Source organism: Squalius cephalus (assembly GCF_949319135.1).
Source record: "Squalius cephalus genome assembly, chromosome: 19".
Lineage (NCBI taxonomy): Eukaryota > Metazoa > Chordata > Actinopteri > Cypriniformes > Leuciscidae > Squalius > Squalius cephalus.
In genome coordinates this window covers 12,923,932-12,947,229 of record NC_137140.1, presented here as the reverse complement: position 1 = coordinate 12,947,229, position 23,298 = coordinate 12,923,932, and the positions used below count along the sequence as shown (strand labels likewise).

The window sequence follows — 23,298 nt, the reverse complement described above, 5'->3', positions numbered from 1 at the left end:
AATCAACATTGGAAAATTTAAATTGAGGATTTTTTTTCAAGTCGAGCGCTCAAATTTAATCGAGGAATCGTGAAAGCCCCAAATGAATCATCTTATAATGAACTTCTGCAATAATTAATTATTGCCTAATAACTATTAACATGTTTGCAGATACCATTTAATTACAATAATTATGATTATCTCATATAATTTCCATGAGTATACCTGCATGTAGACACTAGGGCGCTTTTTGCCCAAAAGTCTTGCAGACTTTATGAGAACGGGCTGGAAAACGTGGCCTCTCAATTGTCTCCTAGGGTTCCGGCGGAAGTCGCACAGAAGTCTGGAAGCGCCGTGCCTTGGACATCTCACAGGCAGGATTATCGCACACTGGTCACGTCATTCTTTAATCACGTTTTCAAGTTCAAGGTGGCAGTCAATAATAGTGAATCTAATCTCCAAAAGTTCACTTAAAAAATAAATAAAGTAGTATCAATGGAATGGAAAAGTTCTGTTATAGTGCCACCTATGGTCTGATCTCCATAAAAATGTGCGGGCTTGTTTAGGATCATATTTCGCATAAGCTCACCTAAAGTAAAGTATAGCATTTCGTTTTGGATTTATAGGCTTTTGAGTATATTTTGCCATGCCCATTTTCTAAATGACTAAACGTTACAGATATCCAAAGGGTAAAGTTCAACAATTGTTTTTATGATTATTGGCCTAAAGAGTCTAGAGAATTTTACTGCAGTGATTTCATTGAGGTTAAGTGAAAAACCTAGGACTAGTTTGCAAAAGTGTTTTTATTTTTTTATTCTCAAATATTCAATGAACGATTCGATTGACAGCAGTGGTCCAAGAGGCAAAGTTGCTCAGAAAGATGAGTTCTGCCATATGGTATGAATGTCGTGGGCATGTGTGGAAAATGTGTGAAAAATCACGTGATATACAATCCTTTTTACGCACTTGAAAAGCGCGAAGGCACCCTCGGTGGCCGGTTTCTTTCTAATTTCTCACAGGCCTCTAGGGTCGTGATTCAAACAGGATCAGTGAGTTTCGTTTCCGATCGGCCTCTGTTTACCTTCTCTGACAGCCACTTGATCTTCACTGGTCGATTGCGACAGTGTTTTTCGAGAAACATGAACGTTGTATGCCTAGGTGAACGTTGTAGATGGGGGTGGCTACTAACATCCCTCAAACTTTCAAGTCTCTGACTTACTGCTTGGTCTGCCTGATCACTTTTAGGGGAGAATGCTGAGCCTTGGAAATTCTAACAATTACAATAGGGTTTCTAAACTAAAAACGGAAATAGAATGGGTGATCTATATTATTTCTCTATATGAAACACTATATTATTCAAGCCACAAAAACAAACCTGTTACTGAAAAATGCACTATACACAATCTTCTCGGGTGAAGTCAATACATACATATATTTGTTCCAATTTGTTGTATTTTAATGGAAATAATGTGACGCTCTGGCGAGGCATGATTTTGAACAGCTGGAGTCATAGTTGGGCACTGCGGACTGACGCTGAGTGGTGCTGCTGTTGTGCATAGTCATAGAAAACAATGTGTTTGAATTTTAAAGACACGCCTCTGCACTGCTTTTCTGTCAGAGTGCGACCCTCTTTGTGCTTTGTTTTTCTAATGTTTGAGACTCCTTTTATGGGTAGAGCTCTGATAGCGATGCCATGCAAAGTGATAGAATATAATTTATGAATCATATCCTGCCAAATTTTTAAGTGTGTTGATATGCCTTACCCACCATGGTGGATTTTCATCCCTCATTTGACTGGTTGGCAGGTGTTAATGTCACCCTGATGCTAAAATAATGTAACACATGCAGTCATGTGAAAAAGTAAGTACACCCTCTTTGAATATATTGTTTTACGCATTAGTACATAATAAACAAAACAATTGTCTGGTCATTAGCGGGTCCTAAAATTAGGTAAATACAACCTCAGATAATATATATCAGACATATTACAACGTGTCATTATTTGTTTAACAAAAATAAAGAGTTATTTTTCTTAGTTCTTTTTCTTTTTCTTAGTTCTTTTTCTTTTCTACTTAGTGAAACTATGTAGACCCTATAATTCAGTAGCTTTTAAAATCAACTTTAGCAGCAATAACTTGAATCATCATCAGTCTCTCACATTGTTGTGGAGGAATTTTGGATCATATTTTTTTCTGTGCCCATGCTAACAGATTAGAGCATTCAAACTGCACACGGATGTGTCATGGCCAGAACGCTGTAGGATCTGTGCCATGCAGTGATCGTTATTCATTATTATTAGTAAATTTTTGCTGTGCAGCACACGCTGAATTAAAGTGATAGTGCATTGTTCATGGTCAAACTAAACCTGGATTAAAAAGAAAAAGCACATTGAGATCCGCACCACTTGCTACTCTTCCCACTTGAGATCTGACATTAACACTGACACTGCTGAAAGCCCTAAGGGTCTACCCTATAGTGCTTTCTTTCAAGGCAATGCTGCTACTGGCTTTGGCTTCTGTGAAGTGTGTGAATGACGTGCTGAAAAGTGCTCTCAACAATTTTTGGAGCAGAGGTCATAATGCTATCTTCCCCAGTAATATTTACAACCCCATTTCCAGAAAAGTTGGGAAATTTTGTAAAATGCAACAAAATCAAGAATATGTGGTTGGTTAATTCTCTTGAACCTATATTTAACTGACAAATGTACAAAGAAAAGAATTCTGTTTTCACTGGCCAAATTAATTGTATGTTGTAAATATAAACACATTTTGATGGCTGAAACACACTTTAAAAAAGTTGGGACAGAGGTAAAATAAAAGTGAAAAGATAACAGAAAATTCAAGTTAAACTGTTTTGATAAATGTAGCTTGAAAGCTTTACACATTCCAGACCTATTTGGCCTCTTATTAGCTCGAATTACAAACATGTAGTACATCAGAAATAGAAAGGAGCACCTATTTACCGTCAGCAACGCAATGCATCCAGTGTAAGCAGCATAATATCCAAGCCATTGTGAAGCCTACACGATTAACGTAATTTATACAGATTTCTTATATGGTTTGTTCTCTTTGTAGATATCGACTAGTTCCTTATGGAAACCATTCATATTTGGAATCTCTCACAGATAAGTCGAAGGTAAGTGCCACATATAAACTTTATTAATATATAATAATATAAAATAAAAAAATATATATTTTATAGGTGCACAACTTGAGTTTTTGAGCACCTGGTAAATGGATTCTTTGGTGAATACAACCGTGGCCTTGGACTTTATAAGTAGTAGAAAGTGTAATAGGATGGTTTGAGAGAGAGTACAAAAATTTCAGTGGTCATTTCTTATACCAGTCAAATTTAGCAATCCATTGGTGTGACGTTGTAAAGCTAGGTGCCTTTGTCTTGCTTTAGAGGCAATCTTTTTTAAATCTTGTTTAGATCTTGCTCTTGTGACATCACACATCCCACAAATTTTGAGCTTGGTTAAAAAAAATACTGCTTTTATACTGATGAGATTAGTGCACAGCTGCATGTCATAAACACTTTACAAGAGAGCATGTGCACATACAGTGGTGGTCAGAATTGATGGCACCCCTGGTAAATATGAACAAAAATGGTTGTAAAAAAATAAACCTGCATTGTTTCCTTTTGATCTTTCCTTCAAAAAATTTGCAAAAATCTAACCTTTCATTGAAGTAAAATAATTTAAATTGGGGGGTAAATAACATTATGAAATAAATGTTTTTCTCCAAAACACGTCGGCCACAATTATTGGCACCCCTAGAATTTTTTATGAGAAAAATATCTCTGAAGTATATTCCCATTAATATTTACCTTTATTTAGCACACCAGGGTGACTAGGAACATGAAATTGCCCAGCTATGACTTCGTTTCACAGGAGTTTAAATATGAGGAAACACAAAGGCCAAATTCCCTTAATCATCCATTACAATGAGTAAGAAAATAGCTAAAGAATTGAACATCCCCATTTTGACCATCAGGGAAATAATTAAGAAGTTATAATCAACTAAAGATGTTACGAATCTGCCAGGAAGAGGACGTGTGTCTATATTGTCTTAATGGACGGTGAGGAGGAAATTGAGTGGCCAAAGACTCTCCAAGGATCATAGATGGAGAATTGCAGAGATTACTTGAGTCTTGGGGTCAGAAAGCCTAAAAAAAAATATCAAACAACCCCTACATCCCCACATGTTGTTTGGGAGGGTTTCAAGAAAAATCCTCCTCACTCCTCCAAAAATAAACTCCAGCATATTCAGTTGTCAGACACGACTGGATCTTCAAAAGAGACCGGATTCTGTGGTCAGATGAAACAAAAAAAGGGCTTTTTGGCAGCAAACCCACCAGATGTGTTTGGTGCAAACAGGGATAAAAAGTACCCTATGCCTACGGTTAAATATACTGTTGGATCTTTAATGTTGTGGGCCTATTTATTTGCTGGAGGTCCTGGACATCTTGTTCAGATACATGGTATTATGGATTCTAGCAAATACCAACAGATAAAAAATCAAAACCTGTCTGTCTCTGCTAGAAATCTTATAATGGGCCATGGTTGGATCTTCCATTAGGACAACGGTCCAAAACAAACATCAAAATCAACATAAAAATGGTTAACTGAGCACAAAACGAAGCTTCTGCCATGACCGTCCCAGTTCCCTGACCTGATGAGTGGAGTGAACTGAACAGAAGAAGCACCAACATGAACTTGTGAATCTGAAGGATCTGGAGAGATTCTGTATGGAGGAATGGTCTCTGATCTCTTGTCAGTTATTCTCCAAACTCATCAGGCATTATAGAAGAAAACTCAGATCAGTTATCTTGGCAAAAGAAGATTGCAAAAAGCATTTAATAACAAGGGTGCCAACAATTATGGCCAGCGTGTTTTGGAGAAAAACATTTATTTTATAATGTGATTTACCCCCCACTTTCAATTCTTTTACTTCAATGAAAGGTTAGATTTTTGTGAATTTTTTTAATGAAAGATCAAAAGGATAAACAATGCAGATTTATTTTTTACAGCCATTTTTGATCATATTTATCAGGGGTGCCATCAATTCTGACCACCACTGTATACGCATTTGAAAACAATCGCCTGTCACTAAGTGAGATTTGTAAACCAAAAATATATAAGGTGGGAGGAGCAAGTAACTCAAGTCTCTACCTTTGTCAAGTGCACACAAACTAAGCAAGTCAAGTCAGTGGCTCAGCTCAAGCAAGTCAAGTCACAGTACCAAATAACGTCTCGGTTACGCATGTAACCCTCATTCCCTGAAGGAGGGAACAGAGATGTAGTTGTATGTTACAACTGATTGGGATCGCTTAGGGAGCCTGTCATCTTCGAGTATTGTAAAAACGAGCCAATGCGTGAATTGCATCACGCTCCGCACCGCAGCACGGGATAAATACAGAAGTGGATGCACGCTTACCAGTTGTTTTTCACTAAGGAGCCGAGCGGAACCCGGGGTCAGCGGTGGTCCAGCAATAGTGGCGACGGGACTACGTCTGGGAGGGTTACATACGTAACTGAGACGTTCATCCCAATTAAATCGCCTCTAGTGCTGCCACCTTCCAGTGCCTAGGCCAGGGCTATTCAATTAGTTTCATTCGAGGGCCGCATTATCAAATCGAAAGTTGAGGTGGGCCAGTGGGTTGGTTTGGGGGTTTAGCTTATTTATTGAAACATAAGAGTTTCAATAAATAAGTTAAAGTAACCCTAAAAAAGTGTGGTATTTACTTGGAAATGTGGTACCCAACAGTATGCAAATATATAAAACCATAATAAATAAAAAACTTGATAATTTACAGCTGTGTACAACTATTTTCCTTGGAACAAATAAATTATTTATACAATGTTATAGCTGTTGGTGAGAAATAATAATTATTTTATTTATAATTGTTATGCTTAAATGAAAATATTCTGACAGTGAGACTTGTTAACCACAGGCTACTCGCTCCCACTGTATAAAAAATGCCTAAAGACAAGTTAAAAACTATACGCACCTTTACAATGAAACTGACATAATTTCATAACAAGCATTAATTATATATTCCTCTACCCACCTAATAAAACTAATGCAATATAAATCACTATATTTAGGCTACTATTATACTATATAATATTATAGTATATATATTTACTATATTTATTTATTACTACATAGTATTCAATATAAATATTGCACATTTCTGCCCAACCACGGTAAATTACTACAGTACATTCATGGTAAATGTTTATACGGGTGATTTAGGGGATTTAAAGTCTTCTAATTTCGTTAATGCCACATTGTTTCTCCTGCTTTCCTCATCAGTCTTGTTGGGAATGTTGAGGCTGTTTCATCCGATTTAATACTAATTAAATCATCGAGTGATTTGTGGGTTTGTAACAAAGGTTTCTGTCGAACTGAAACGCTTCCCACTGGTTGTCGCAACGCTGTTTAATATAGTGACCGGGAGTAAACACAACTCCGTGCTGGGCCGTGTTGAAACAACTAGTGAAACAACTGAAAACTGTGCTATTTGTTGTTATACTGTACTGAACGAGAAACCGCTTCAGATGATTCAGTGACGGAGCGGTCCGAATGAATCCGAATAGTTTTAGACCGTTATGCAAGCGCGTTTAGAATCGAACCAAAAGAATGATTCATTCACGAATGATTGGTAGCCTATCGCTGGTTCAGTCGACATAAATTCGGGACACATATAATAACTGCTGAAATATTCGCACGTAAAACGTTTCTCAGGTCAATCGGAGCGAGTATCAAACTGAATTAGCCGCACCGCCAAGAAAAGAGGAGGAGGGAGGTTGGTGCCGTCGGGCCGCATGGAGATGATTGGCGGGCCGCCAATTGAATAGCCCTGGCCTAGGCAAATGCCTCCTGATCCTCCCGCGTATTGTGGCGTATATAGGACAGGGCTTAGGCCAGGAAAGTCACTGCTGTTCCTCAGGACCACTGGCAAAGCGTTACCTTTTGTTGCAAGGCAAACACTGCGGAAGCCACATCCTGCCGGAAGGGAGGTAACGTGGAGAAACACACATATGGACTGACCGAACTTAGCTGGCAGTAGAACATATGGAATGTCACTGAGGTGGCTCCAGCCGATAATAGGGGATAGACGCGACCGATCAGTGACGGCAGAGCAGGCTCTGCCAAGGGAAGACACAAGCTTGCCGCAGGGAACCGTACTGTGGAAAAATACACATATGGGATCGCCGTAGGGATCGCAACATATGGACCCAGCCTAACACAAGTTTCACAAGCATACGAGTGATGGGCCTAGCATTGGACGCTCTGCCACGTCCAACGCCGAAGGGGTGTGGAGGAACTCACAGGGTTTGGAAGAGGGGAACTCAACTGGAGCAAAAGGGCCACGTATCCAGTCCATAGGAGAGGAATGGGACAAATCGCAAGCCGTCACTACGAACCGGGCTAACGGAGAAGCTGGCTTCAGGTGCATCTACCATATGCCCCAGGAGCCTCTGAAAGATTCAGTGGGACCCTTTCTCACTTCTATGAAGCACTGACTGGACACGTTCCTGCTGGTGAACGTGTAGACCAAGTCCACCTCCGAACCTGAAAAGAGATCCTCAGTCCATGGACGAGTTACTCTTCTCCAGTTGATCTGAAAACTCAACTGGCAATGTAGCACTTGAAGGGAGGGACTTGTACTGAGACTTCGACCCCTCAATGGAAGAGCACAGGATGGCCTGTGTTGCGGAAGGGTAGAGATCTGAAGTATGCGTCTTTCAGGTCGAACGATGCAGACCAATCTTGGGGACGTAGCATTAGGAATGCGTTTCTGTGTTCGCAATTTGAATGGAAGCTTGAAAAAGGACCCGAAATCAAGAGAAACAGATCCCTGATGGTCTTAACTCACTATAGCTTGAGTACAATGAAGTACAGGGAACTTTCAGAAGCCTGTCTTCATATCGGCTGGAGGAACGGCTCGATCGCATCCTTCGCCAGTAGGAACGCGATGACCTCGCGCAGATGACAGACACACATTCGGAACACTGAAGTGTAACAAATAGTGCTGAGCATGGGAGGGTACCGGACGAACTGAATCTTCTAGCCGAGTCTGCTGGTATAGAGGAACCGACTGAATCGGTCGGGAGCACCTTCCAGTGCTGTCGAGACTCAACTGGATTGGTCAGGTGTGACCGGGTCCTCGTACCGCACCCAACTGCCGGCTGGCAATACAAGAGGTAGCTGAATGTTGCAAGGCTTTTCAGGGTCGCACACCATCAGTCTTGACCCTCTTGGGACCCAGGAACAGAGGAAATTTCTCTTTTTTTGTTTTTTTTTTGATAATGTAGGTATAGCTGGCTCTGCTTTTATGGGAGCCAGCATTGGAACAGACACATACACAAACAAAGACTCCTCCCGGCCCTCCACCGGGGGGAGGGAGTGGATCAGTGACCATCTCCAAGAGCTCTCTACTCCATCCCTGAGTGGCCTGCTCAGGAGCGCTTACCACCTGGCTTGGCAGCGCCTGGAGCGGGCAGGGTGCCCCGACCGGGTCCACGCTGAGATCTGGGTGGAGGCTGCTGCGATGACTGACAGACGGATGCCCTCTGCGAGGAGCATGCGGAGGATCTGCCCTGGGCGGACGGGTGGAGGCAGCAGCAGACCGCCGGGGCAGGATGTGCCGGATGGCCTCCGTCTGTTTCTGGACAGCAGAGAACTGTTGGGCAAAGCGGCTTGCCCACAGTCTTTGTAAGCCCTGCCCGTAAGGACGGATGAGAACTTACAGGCCTTAGAGGGGAGACGAGGATCCCCCTTCCATGAGGTAGCGGTTGCCGAACACAGTTGCATCGCAACAGACCGCTCCACTGGAGGGATAGCCTCGTAACTAGGGATGCACCGATCCACATTTTTTCACTTCCGATCCGATCCCGATACCTGAATTTGGATATCGGCCGATACCGATAATATTCCGATACCAGAGCTGTGTTTGCTTTAATATTATTATCATTATTGTTTATTTTATATGATGCTGAAATAAACTTCTCTCAACAGGCAAGTATGATATGTAACTTAAAGTACGTATGTATGTCCCAAAAGGCAACTTGAGGTAAGAATAAGGTCAAAAAAGGAAGTCAGAAAAACATGAAATCCTGTTAACAGGAAAAATCCCATGCAACTGTAAGGGTTTCAAATTTATTGTCATGTCAATATTTATTACGTTCCCAAAAAGTCAAATACTTGAGTGTTGAAATATTAGAAAAGTGCAAGTTTGTTGTGTTGTACGACGCGAGGGAGCTTAAAAGAGCTCTGAATTACGGCTTCGCAAACATTGCATTTTGCTGTCTTGCTTTGCGGTGTTTCCAGTATGAAGTTAAGTATTTCCACACAGCGGACGCTGTTGGCTAGTCGCAAACTGCGGAATGGATTTCCTGAGCGGGAGCGTGTCTCATAACTCTGTGTCTCATTGAGCCGCGCCTCCGTTCAGGAAATCCATTCCGCAGTTTGCAGCCAGCTAGCAGACTAGCCGGCGGGAATCACTTTTGGATTTCAGCAGACAACGTTAAAGCGCAGACATGATTCATGGATATCGGATATCTCCACAGGTTGGATCGGGAAAATCCAATACGTGAATTATGCTGGTATCGGGTCCCGATACCGATACTGGATCGGATCGGCCCCATCCCTACTCGTAACCCTTCGCCGCTCCTCCATCAAGGGTAGCGAGGGTGGAGGAACTACTGAGGCGGTTTCTGGCAGAGAAAGGTGCCATCCACGACCTAGTAAGCTCCTCATGCACTTCAGGGAAGAAAGGTACTGGGGTGGCGGGCTGTGACCCAGCCCGATCCGCCCCGAGAAACCAATCATCCAACCGAGACGGTTTGGGACACGGAGGAGAATTCCAGACGAGCCCCTGGAATTAGCTGTCATCTCTGGATCTTGGTCTTCCAGAGGGAGGCAGCGGAGCTGAATCATCTCCAATGCCCAGCTCACCCTCCGATGCAGCGATGGACATCCTGTCCTCTGGAGGGGCCCCGAATGAAACGGCCGGTCGATCCACTACAGAGGGACCAGCGCGTTCCTCGGGGGATCTCCACCAGCTGCGAAGTGAGAGAGGAGGGGGAGGGATCCACGGGGCCACGAGAGCTGCTTCAGCGTGTTGTAAGCCCAAACACGTGATGCATCTATCGTGACCATCAGAGGGGGACAGAGCCCTACCGCACCCAGAAACGCATGGATGGAATGGCATCTTGAAAAAGACGCAAACACACCCGTGTTGCTCTTTCAGGAAATGGGACCCGTCACCAGTGCCGGAGCACACAGGGGAACAACCGCGGCAACACTTTACAGTGAAGCACTCACTACTTCCGCCCTCAAACACACGTCAACAAAACACTCTTTAAAAATGCTGTTGAAACAGCAATTGAGAGCTTCCGTAGCTCGCGATCACTGCTGCACTCGCTGTCACACATAGCACTGGGAGAGTCTTCCAGAAGAACACCGACACACTCGCTCGTTGTAGACAACAACACTCTTCAGAGACATCAGAAAGATCCGATCGGCTCCGAAGCAAAAGACAACTGGTGCGTGCATCCACTTCCATATTTATCCCGCGCTGCCAATGTACATTGGCTCGTTTTTACAATACTCGAAGATGACAGGCTCCCTAAGCGTGATCCCAATCAGTCGTAATGTACAACTACGTTGAACGTGAGCAACTGAAAGGGAACAGAAACATTTATAGTTTGTTTACCACAACCTACTTGTTTATTTTTCCTGATCCGATACTTGTATTTTCATAGTGCTTGGTGCACTATGATAGTAGGTGGCGGCAAGTCTATGGTTATGTTTCCATCCAAACTTGTGAATTTAACTTATTCGTAAAATTGGAATATCGCATTAAACATTTGCGAATAAAGCACCGTTTCCATCCAGTGAGCCAAAGAGAACAAAATTGTCACTTCCTGATAAACTGGTGCTAAATATCACTAAGAAAAATGGAAGTTGCTGCAGTAGGAGAAGCCACTGTGTAAAATAATTTGGTATATAATAAATGACTTGCGTTTCAGAGCATGCAGACGAAACGCAATAAAGTTATCTTACTTTTGGAGGTGGATGCCTGCTGTTTGGGAACACAGTCATGTAAAACAGTTCTGGCTGGGAATTGTAGTACTTTGACGACAGACTTTGCTCAGGCATTTCAGAATGACCAAAACAGCATTTCAGATGCTGTGCAACGAGATCGGTCCGCTGGTTAGTCCAGTTATGCATCCCATCACAGTGTCACATGTCTTTTTTGATGCTCATCGAGGAGTTTATTTGGTTTCCATCATAGTTTATACGGATGTTTTCTTATCGGATAAAAGGTTTATCTTACTCAAATGAGCGCATACGGTTTTTTGACATTTTCCATCCAGCGTTTTTTTTTTTTTATGCAAGTGATGAAAATGGTCATAAAATAGGTGGATGGAAACACCTCTGTTACGACTGTAGAGGGAAGAGGGAACGAGACGCTGCGTCGATTGACACTGTGGGAACGCTCTGCATGATTACATCTTGAAGCATGTGTGAAATTTGCAGAACAATGGCCCGATCCCATGTCGGCACCCTGGTACGGGCTGCAAGCCTCAGAGTACCACGGAGGAAATGAGATGCCAAAGGGTTTCTCCCCAAAGACATTCCACCCAAAGGAATGTGGTAAGCAGCTATGGCCGCCACATGAACCTTTAAAGTGGATGGGGATAGACTTGCAGTGAACTGCTCTTGCAGGAACTCCAGCACTGTGCCAACTGGGCAGTTAACTGGGTTCAGCCGATGATCACAACACCACTCCAAAACTCTCCATTTCAGGGCATACAGTTTCCTCGTGGAGGGAGCTCTGTAATGTAAAATGGTCTCAACAACCTTGTTTGAGAGACCAGTACCTATGAGCTGGGCCCCTTCAGAGGCCAAGCCCAAAGTCTCCAAAGTTCTGGACAGGGATGAACAATCGAGTCCATCGAGCAGAGACACTAAGTCTGGGAACCATACTCGCTGTGGGGCAATTAACAGTAGGCAAACTTGGTCCCGGCAAACACTCTCCAGAACTCCCGAGAGCAGAGCGATCGTGGGAAAGGCGTACAGATGTAGCCTCGGCCTTGGAGGAGCTGGATGCGTGAGGGAGAACCAGAGTGGACAGTGAGACGTTTCTCGAGACGCAAAACAGATCCACTTGTGCCTGGCTGAACACACTCCATATCTGCTCCACCACCTCGGGGTAGAGCCTCCATTCCCCGGGCATCAGCCCCTGCCTCGACAGGATGTCTGCTCCTATATTCTGAACCCCGGGGATGTAAGCTGCCCTGAATGAGAACAGCTTCCCCTGGGACCACAGTAGGATTTGGTGCAGCAGTTTGCAAAGTGGACGTGAACGCAAACCCTCCTGATGATTTATGTAGGCGACCACCGATGTATTGTCTGTGCAGATAAACACATGATGGCCCCTGAGGTCTGTGAGGAAATTCTTTAGAGCAAGAAAAACATGAGATGATGACCCTTCCAAAGACCTTGAGTCGAGCGACTTTCCAGATTTGCTTCCCAAGACTTTGGGACAGGAACCATGTTTTTTTTCCACATAAGCATTGCGTTTGACCCTGATCATGCGAAATGGGTTGCCCCTCGGGGAAAACCCTTTGGTCCTGAGCCACCACTGCAAGGGTCTCATGTACAGCAGGCCAAAGCATCACATTGGACGCTGCTGCCATCAGTCCCAACAGTCTCTGAAACTGTTTCACAGTGAGTGACTGGCCTAGCTTTATTCTCTTTATGTCCGAAAAGATTGATTTGATGCTTGCAGGGGAGAGGTGTGCCTGCATCGAAACTGAGTCCCAAACCACGGCTAGAAAAGTGGTCCTCTGAAGTGAAGCAAGCACACTCTATTTGATGTTTAGCCATAACCCCAACTTTTTCATGTGGGCGAGAATGATACCTCGATGCCGAACCGCCATTTGATGCGAATGAGCCAGAACCTGTCGTCGATGTTGTTCATGATGCGAATACCCTAAAGGCGCAGAGGCGCCAGAGCTGCATCCTTGCATTCAATGGCCCCTTTCCCCCAGCAGGGTTTTCACCTCTTGTTCCATTACTAGAAGAAGGAGAAAAATAAGGCGATGTTTTTCTGATTGTGTTTTTGTGCTAGCTGGTTTAGGCCTGTCTTAAACCACCAGTAGTTTGCAGCCCAATAAGTGATTCAGTGATTCATTCTTAATGAGTGATTTATTGAATCATTCATTCATGAAACGGTTGATTCATTTAGGAACAAAGCAAATGACAGGCTGTGTCCAAAATCGCATACTCTCTTGAGTTTGTACATATTTTGAACAAATTCAATAACAAAGCTCTGCAATTCCAATTATATATTTCTTCTATTGCATCTTTAATGTTTTTTATTTTATTTTATTTATTTCGTTTTTTTTTTTACTAGTTTATAATTGAATTAGAGAATTCTCCAATTGTAATGGTTACTATTTGTAGAGCTTTCTAATTGTAATTTTTACTAGTAAGAATTGAATTGTAGAGCTCTCTAATTTAATTCTTACTAGTAAAAATGCAATTACGATGAGTAACGCTGGGAACATTTTAAGCTACAACCCCAAATCAAGAACATTTGTGATTTTTGGTGGCTGCAACACACTCCCAAAAAGTTGGGACAGAGGCATGTTTACTACTGTCACATCACCTTTCATTTTAATTACACTTTTTAATAGTTTGGGAATTAAGGAAACTAATTGTTGTGGTTTTGCAAGTGGATTTTTTGCCCAGTCTCGCCTGATACAAGACAGTCAACTGTCTGTGGTTGTCATTGTCTGATTCACTTTTCATGTAGGCCATACATTTTTAGTAGGAGACAGATCTGGACTGCAGGTAGGCAGTCAAGCACATCTACTCTATGGTGTAGAGTGTCTACAAAACCACTCTGTTGTAGCACATGCTGAATGAGGCCTGGCATTGTCTTGCTTTCCAGGAAAGATGTCATCTTTATACCATTAAATGTCTCTGTACAATCCCAATATATGCCTCAACGTCAGTGGTACGCATGCAAGTCACCCATGCCGTTTGCACTGATGCACCCTCATACCATGACAGACGTTTGCTTTTGCACCTGTCGCTGATGAAATTCTGGATGGTCCCTTTCATTTTTGGGACTGAGAACTCAATGCCTGTTTTTCTCCCCCAAAACAAGCTGAAACGTGGACTCATCTGACCGCATCACACAATTACACTGTGTTTTGGATCATCTGAGATGAGCTCTGGCCCAAAGAACTGATGTATAGCTTTCTTGTTGCATACAAAAAGAAGGGATGGTTATATCTTTTTAGTCTAATATTTAGTATTAACTTGATACCAAAATATTGGTACTTTTCACATTACTACAATTGTTAGCTGGTAATCTCTACATAGCAGCCATCAAGAAGATAGAAGGCCTTTTGTGTTGAAAAAAAAGTTTATTCTAGAATAGTGATAAGACTGGAGCCTTCATCTCTTGTGAGCATAGACCATCAATCAATTTGCCAAAACTACTGTACATTTCTAGAAAGTAAAAACTAAAAAGCCAAAGTAAAACAAATGTACATGAAAAGGTGATTTTTATTTCTTAGTGGGATTGATTTAATTATCAGGAAGACACTGTCCTTTACAAATGACTTGGAGGAAATGTACAAGTCCCATCATCAGCATAGTTTTGCTTCTGTTTCCATTTGTAGGAGTTGCCATTGTATTGCTCAGGTGGTCTGCGCTTTTTCTGGGATAATAAATTTGACCATGCAATGGTGGCCTTCCTTGACTGTGTCCAGCAGTTTAAAGAGGAGGTGGAGAAGGGTGACACAGGCTTCTGTCTGCCATACAGGTAAGAATGTCCACAAGACAAATTTATATATAAAAAAATTCATTATAGATCACCAGGGTGTTGGAAGATATAATTGTATCTAGTACAAGGGAAAGCTAACTTAATCAGCCAAGCGAGGATGGTTGTTGGGAACATTGATAATCTCAAAATGACCTTCTATCAGGCTATTAATTAGTCATAGATAGTGGTAAATATGTTATTGTTTTTTGCTAAGACCAATTAATCTGCCAATATTTGGTGATTTTGAGATGTTCTGTGTTATGTACCAATATCTATGACTTTAGCAACACAGTTTTAAAACTCTATCTAAGAGCATGATTTTCCAAACACTTTCTGTTTGTCTTCTGTATTTAGAATGGATGTGGACAAAGGAAAGATTGAGGACACAGGTGGCAGTGGAGGTTCTTACTCTATTAAGACTCAGTTTAACTCAGAGGAACAGTGGACCAAAGCCCTCAAGTTCATGCTCACTAACCTGAAGTGGGGTCTGGCCTGGGTCTCCTCGCAGTTTTACAACCGCTAGATTTGATCTCGACTCTTACCTGATCCATGACGAGAGGAAACCACATGAGATCTTCACAGTACTAGGATGGGAATTTACCTTTTTTGAGTAAACTCAACTTCAATCACAATCATTTTGTTAGAAAACAGAAAATGGAATAAATTAACTATTAAAATACCAGTAATGTGAATTTGTGTAACTGGTGGTATATTTCATGAGCGTCAGGAGTATTCGGGGTGAGCAGGGGTTGGAGGGATGGTTTTTAGCCTATACCTGAATGTTTCCTTGTCTAGAACTCCCCAGGAGTCAAGTGTGGAACTATAATGGGAGTTAATGGGGGTAAATGGGGTTATTCTTACTCAGCCATGTACGTAGATATGTTTCAAGTTCATTAACATCTTGTTTATATAGGGCTAAGTTCAAATACAGAAACAGGTCCAGTCAAAGCAACTTACATTTGAGAAACATCACAAGCTAAATAGGCTAGTATTTGTAATCACACCAAGGTAAGAAAATATACAAATACTGTATAGATTTAGAAATACTCATGGTAATTGTGTATATCCATTGTAACTATAAAATAACAATAAACATTTTTAAACTTTAAGTAAATTTAATGATAATCTTTTTTTCAGTGTAGGCATTTGTGAATGGGCTGATGAAGCTATAATTGCTCAATGATCTTTTTTTCATTGTAGGCATCTGTGAATGGGCTGATGATGATATTATTGCTCAAAGGAACATTGAATTATTGAAAAATAATGCACGCCAAGGTGGTATTTCAGCCATGACGCAAAGTGTCAATAAATCAGTAGTCCAGCATAAATTATTCTGCTTATAATTCAGTTTCCACACAAGACATTTTTCAAGTTTTTGTCCTTAAAATGCTCTTGTGTGTAGAACTACTTTCTTAGCCATCTTCCATATAAACTGCCGAAGCAGTTGTGCCTCCAAGTGGGGGCCATGGCCACTCCTAAAAAACTGTGGCCACCCCACTGACACCCCCCATTTGTCAAAACCATGTTACTCACCATGTTACACTTTGATGAAAAATTATTTTGCTGTTTTTGGCTGTAAGGCCCTTTGAAATATCTGAAAATAATTTGTGAGGAAGAACTGTAATGCGGCCGAGAGAGGTCTGGGGCCTGGACCATGAAGCTTCTACTTGCATATGTAAAAAATAGCAACAAATTCGGCATATGTTCATTACAATTACATTTTCTCACTAAATTGTTATCAATTATAAAAGGTAGTGAAAAAAAAACCCTCTCATAGTATTGGGGTTTTGATGCCAGAAGATAGACTTTATTATCAGAGATACACTGCTCCAAAAAAAATTAAGGGAACTCTTAATCATCACAGTATAACACCGTCAATTAAACTTCAGGGATATCAATCTGTCCAGTTAGGAAGCATAAGTGATAGTGAATCAGTTTCACTTGCTTTGGTGCAAATGAAAGTGACAAGTGCACTGGAGAGGCAACAGCAAGACAACCCCCAAAAAGGGAATGGTTTTGCAGGTGGTGGCCATTGAGAATTCAAGGTTTTTCTTGGCTCAAAACGAGGCAGAGGTGGTAAAATCCTGATCATGGCTGAAGAAAACACTTTTTACAAGCAAGTATTTTAATAAGATAATTAGATTTTTTATTTTTTCTAAGACTATCATATACTGTGTTTCCCACAGGATTTTTTTCATTAATCTGGTGCACTTTGAGAGTTAAAAATTAAGAGCTCCAACCAATGTTCAGTGTGCAAAGAAAAGTCTGTGCATTGACTTGTACCTGGACTTTAAAGGGAACTCTAAGGCTCATGCGCTATAGATGTGCAGATAATCTCTAACGTCACACGAATCCGCTGTTAAAAATAAATCATCCAACTGCTCGAACCTTTGATATTCTCTGATTTAAATATCTGCACCTTATCACATTACAATTATTCAAATTCTCAGTGTATGGTAACATATCACACTGAAGTAGGCTTGGCATGAAACAGCATTAAATGAGATTGAGATTGTTTTAAATCCCTGTTTTTGAATATACAAATAAGAAATGTTGCAAAGAATGATACTTTGAAACTAAATCACCTGTAGGTGGCGGCAGGTGACCATCTTATACACTCACACTCATTGTATATGAGTGAGAGTGAGTCATTAATTCAAACGATTCGTTCAAACGGCTGATTTATTCTGAATGAGGCAATTGTTTACATTTACATTTATTCATTTAGTAATAAAAACACAGTCAAGTGTGCTATGGTTCTGCTGTGATCTTTGTTTGGAACTATTTTCACTGCTGAAACGGAACAAAAAAAGTCAATATTGCGTCTAAAATGTAAGTCACTTAATTTTAACTATTTGTTTATTGACCTTTGATATGAAAGCAGTCACATTTTCAATTGTGATGGTATTTAGGAAAACAACACTCCTGGTCATGTGATGTATATGTTAAAACTCCTATATAGTAGGCTATAGCCTATAATTCCAAATAAGGTGTGAGTTTGGCCTTTTATATCACTTTAGTGATACTTTAGTATTAGTCTATTAAGATACATTGAGTCCTGGCAGCACGGGAATCCCGAGGGAACCACCAGTGCAGCACAGTGCTGTGATATAAAGTTAAGGAAACTGAACAACCGAGAGAAATATGAAGAGTTCAGATGCAAAAACCTCTAAATGCCATCTGAAATTTTCTTAAAAGAATGATCATTTTTATCAAGCTTGTATATTTAAGTTCAGTAATTTCACTTAAATGACAATTAATAGGTAATCTTCATTGCCATTTAAGTGAAATTATTGAATTTAAATATACGAGCTTGATAAAAAAGATCATTCTATAAGAAAATTTCAGATGGCATTTAGAGGCTTTTGCATCTGAACTCTTCATGTGTCTACTACCACAGATTTAACGTTTGATCTGTACGTCAGCAATCGGGAATAACGTTATAATCTCGTTCACAGTAGAGAAAGCTGCTTGCATGTACAAAAGTAACTGTGAAGACTTAAATGTAAACACAGCTTTTGTGTCTTTATCAGCTTTTCCATACATATAGCTACTGACCCTGATAATCATCACAAATACTTACCTTGCTCCATTTCTGTAAATCTGTTTTTATAAATGAATGACTCTCTCACCCGTTGTCTTCGTCAACTGCCGCTTGCACCACTTGCTGGTGAGCCGACATCAGATGGAGATTATGAATCGGCAATCTATTGATATTCCTGCAGTTCCTGGATGTGAAATGTTGAATTTTCTGTCGAATTTGATCATATTCTTACATATTATATGTAATTATAATACTTTTTTTTTTTTTATTAGTGCAATTCAAGAAGCTTTTTTCCATGTAAAGCGCTTTGAGTAGGCCTACCCAGAAAAGCGCTATATAATGTAACAAATTATTATTATTTTTTTATTTTTTTTATTTTTGTAAACATTTGGCATTACTTTACTTCCATACAAGTACAGCCATGGGTTAAATTGGGCAGGGGCTGTCTGGAGTGAGCCCTGGCACACTGCAACTCATCAGTCTACTATAGGATCAATATCCCCCCGTCTAAAATATTGCAGCCACAGATCAAAAAATAATAAGCGTGAATCAAAAATTTAAAAACACGTGTAAAAATATATTGCACAAACTGAAATGTTTTATTACTCTGTACTTTGTGCTCTCTTGCATTTTCTGCTCATATTTTACTCTTTTGTACGCTTGTCCTGTTTTTCTCTTCGCTCTTCTTTCTATGATCTGCGCTTGCTTTCACAAATGTTGCAGTTCGAGTTTCATGTAAATTAGGGCGGGCTTAAGTGTCGCCATTGGTCCACTAGTTCTAGATTGACAGCTGCTACTCTAGCCAATCAATCGAAGAGGGGAGTTGACGTCACACCAATGCGACTAGTGGCTGCTGTAAGTGAAACATCGTGCAGTTATGAAACGCTACAATTCTTTGCAAAAACTAAGTTAAAAACGGCTATTGTCTGAAGACTTTAGGACTTTGACCTGTCACCGCTAGGCATTGCCTACCTTTTTTATTAACTACGCCAAATTTGACAAAAGACTTGAAAATGACTGTGTTACAGAGAAGATATACAGAAACAAGTTGGATTTAATATACAGTGATTTATTACATACATATTGTGTTTATTTACATAGCTACATAATTGCATATTACTTTAGGATTCATGTTTTAAATATAGCTTCAAATTTGAATACAGCAACATCTCCATAAGGGATAGTAAAGTTGTTTCTGGAGTGCCGCTGTCCTGCAGTTTAGCGTCAACTCCGATAAAAACCTCACCTGTCTGTAGTATTAATTATCCTAAAGACGATGACTATGAAGGACTAAAAATGACAGAACGAAAAATAAATAAATAAATAAATAAAAGTAGAAATAAATAAATAAATGCAGAAATAATAGTGAAAATAAATACATTTTGGTAATATAAATGGCTATTTCTGTATTTTTACATGTATTTATTTATTTATTTATGCATTTCTATATGTATTTATTTATGTATTTATACATTTATTTATATATGTTTTTATATATTTATTTATTTATATATTTATATATGTATTTATTTCTACATTTATTTATATCTACATTTATTTATTTCTGTATTTTCACATTTCTACATTTATTTATTTATGTATTTCCACATTTCTACATTTATTTTTCCCTGCGCATGTATGCTAATTGACATGGCTAAGCCACGCCCCCTCCACTCACTCAGACAAACATTCAACATTCGGTAACAGGCGCTATGGCAGCTGTCACAGTAGGAGACATTTCACAGGAGGCAATTGATGATTTTTTGGAGACAGAAAGATTATATATCATCTCGATGTCACCAAAAGGGCCTTAAATATGCATTGGAGGGTTATATTAATAATTTTATTGTTGAGAAGGTCAATAAGCTTCAGCTCCAGACAAAGATTTACAGTTCACAGTGTAAACGTTATAGTTTGATGCTATTTCGCTTCAAACGCTCGCTTTATACGCGTCCTATTCGCTTTGGATTCAAAATGTTCAAGCGTCGAACTAGACGTGATACGCGCGAATTTGACGCTCTATTCGCGTTTGGTGTGAGCGCAGAATAATGAACAGGCTGCGATGTCAAGATTGCAATGCTGGAATGTGTGTGTGTCAGAAAGCAGGCGCGATCGAACAGTGGAAACATAAAAACATACTCCATTTTGTTCATACAGGACATAATTAAAACTGCAAAGTGTTTAGCCTACTTATATTTGTGTAAAACACAACATTGTGCTTTTGTCAAACTGTAAACTCTTGTCAAACTGTAACCTACAACTGTCACCCAACCAAAATAACACACACAAGCTGTTTAAAAGCCAAAATGACAAGAAAAAACATAAAAACGAATGAAAACTGACTAACTGCAATGCATTGCAATGGACGTGGAAGCAGAGAATGCAGAGTGTATTGGGTTAGCTATGCGTACTGTGATTGGCTCATCGCGTTCGGGGGCATGGCTTAGCCATAGGTCAATTAGCATACATGCGCAAGGAAAAATAAATGTAGAAATGTGGAAATACAGAAATAAATAAATGTAAAAATGTGGAAATACATAAATAAATAAATGTAGAAATGTGGAAATACAGAAATAAATAAATGTAGAAATAAATACATATATAAATATTTAAATAAATAAATATATAAATACATAAATATATAAATAAATGTATAAATACATAAATAAATACATATAGAAATGCATAAATAAATAAATACATGTAAAAATACAGAAATAGCCATTTATATTACCAAAATGTATTTATTTTCACTATTATTTCTGCATTTATTTATTTCTACTTTTATTTATTTATTTATTTATTTATTTTTCGTTCTGTCATTTTTAGTCCTTCATACACATTCAGTGTAAAAGTAAAAAATTGACATAACATTATTTAATATCACAGCTTATAGTGTTTTGACATCGACAACCAAAAAGTGCATTTTACCTCAAACTTGCGTCTAGTTAACTTTCAAAAGAAGGCGCTATCGCTTCTCTGGTCGACATTAACACACTGACAAAATTATATTCAGAATTTAAAATATTTTTATACCACTTTTTAATGAGTGATTGTGTAAAGGTGTTCACGAGATAGAGACACCAACCTTTCGCGAACTTGTTTTCAACGTCGAACGAACACTCGTTCTCACGGAGAAGCGGTGTGCACGGAAGGGAAGGGGCTGTGTCTCTGTGTGTGTGTGTGTGCGCGCGCGCGCGCGCATGTGAGAAACACATGAGTGACAGAGACGGTGGGAGAGCAGGGAAAGGAAATGCAGCTGAACGAATACGCTGCGTGTTAGCAGAGAATGTCTAATAGGAAGAGAATTGGCACTCTCTGCTTACTTCCGGTTTCTGGACTGGCTGCAGTAACACATCTCTGTCCATGCGGGGGCGCTCGCAGGCGAGTGCAGAATGAATGGAGGTCTATGGCGAAAAACCCTCAAAATCCACTTTTCTCAGGATATAATTTTTTGTCTAGTAATTTGAATGTTGTATTCGAAAGGAGATGCAAAGAAATTACACATTGCTGGGTGTTAGATTTTTTAGAGTCACTTATTTGCTTTAAAAAGTCTTTTAAAATGTCAATGACGTCAGAATGCTGACGTCATTAGCAGAATGCTAGCGTGTTATGGGCAACAACAACTCAACCTGTAAGAAATCGAAAAGACATAAGTACTCGTTCATTCAACTTTCGACCTATAACCCATGTTGAACTTGCAAAACCTACAATAAAATCTGAGATTTCTCAACGGCAATCGGGTGAAAGAGACACATTTAGCCGTCTAGCCCCATAGACTCCCATTCAGTCTGCACTCGCCCGCAATCACCTCCAGTGGAATTCTAATGGAACTGCAACCAATATCGATACAATGGGGCTAATAGGAAGTGCCAAGGCTCTCCGTAGACGGGCTCTGGTATCACCAGAGAATGTCTAATAGGAAGAGAATTGGCACTCTCTGCTTACTTCCGGTTTCTGGACTGACTGCAGTAACACGTCTCTGTCCATGCGGGGGCGCTCGCAGGCGAGTGCAGAATGAATGGAGGTCTATGGCGAAAAACCCTCAAAATCCACTTTTCTCAGGATATAATTTTTTGTCTAGTAATTTGAATGTTGTATTCGAAAGGAGATGCAAAGAAATTACACATTGCTGGGTGCTAGATTTTTTAGAGTCACTTATTTGGTTTAAAAAGTCTTTTAAAATGTCAATGACGTCAGAATGCTGACGTCATTAGCAGAATGCTAGCGTGTTATGGGCAACAACAACTCAACCTGTAAGAAATCGAAAAGAAATAAGTACTCGTTCATTCAATTTTCGACCTATAACCCATGTTGAACTTGCAAAACCTACAATAAAATCTGAGATTTTTCAACGGCAATCGGGTGAAAGGGACACATTTAGCCGTCTAGCCCCATTGACTTCCATTCAGTCTGCACTCGCCCGCGATCACCTCCAGTGGAATTCTAATGGAACTGCAACCAAGATCGATACAATGGGGCTAATAGGAAGTGCCAAGGCTCTCCGTAGACGGGCTCTGGTGTTAGTTAGTTTTGCCAAACACACATTAGGTTGATATCAACTAAATTGGGCCACTTTTTGGTAAATCGTTTGGGACAATAATATATGCCTATTCCATGTGTTTTTATGATTAATATATTTGTTGGAAAGACCGAGTCATGTGCGCATGCGCTACTTACTGTCAGTCATCATGAGCAGAGAGCGGGACTGTATGAGCGCCGGACCGTACAAGCAAGACTGTGTGTGAAAGTGCGTCAATAAATATATGTAAGTTGACTGTTTACCTAGTTTGGTGATCAATACTTGTTAAGGAGCTGTAAAGCCTTGATGTCATACTTTCATAAAGTGATGCATGTTTAAGAGAGATGAATCTGTTAATCGCGTGAGGTTGAGGGCTCGTGAATGTGCCGTTTAT

The 23,298-nt window shown here is 40.2% G+C and overlaps 1 protein-coding gene across 2 annotated transcripts in view; it reads left to right on the top strand.

Annotated features, from left to right (window-relative positions):
* becn1 (beclin 1, autophagy related) overlaps positions 1 to 17,320 on the top strand; it is a 131,030-nt gene extending 113,710 nt beyond the window's left edge. For both annotated transcript variants that reach the window (XM_079851080.1, XM_079851079.1), the window contains 3 exons: positions 3,054 to 3,114; positions 14,696 to 14,838; positions 15,193 to 17,320. In XM_079851080.1, the coding sequence (XP_079707206.1) occupies positions 3,054 to 3,114; positions 14,696 to 14,838; positions 15,193 to 15,361 (373 nt within the window). In that variant the 3' untranslated portion in view covers positions 15,362 to 17,320. The remainder of the gene's footprint in view (positions 1 to 3,053; positions 3,115 to 14,695; positions 14,839 to 15,192) is intronic.
* Positions 17,321 to 23,298: the final 5,978 nt, after the last annotated feature.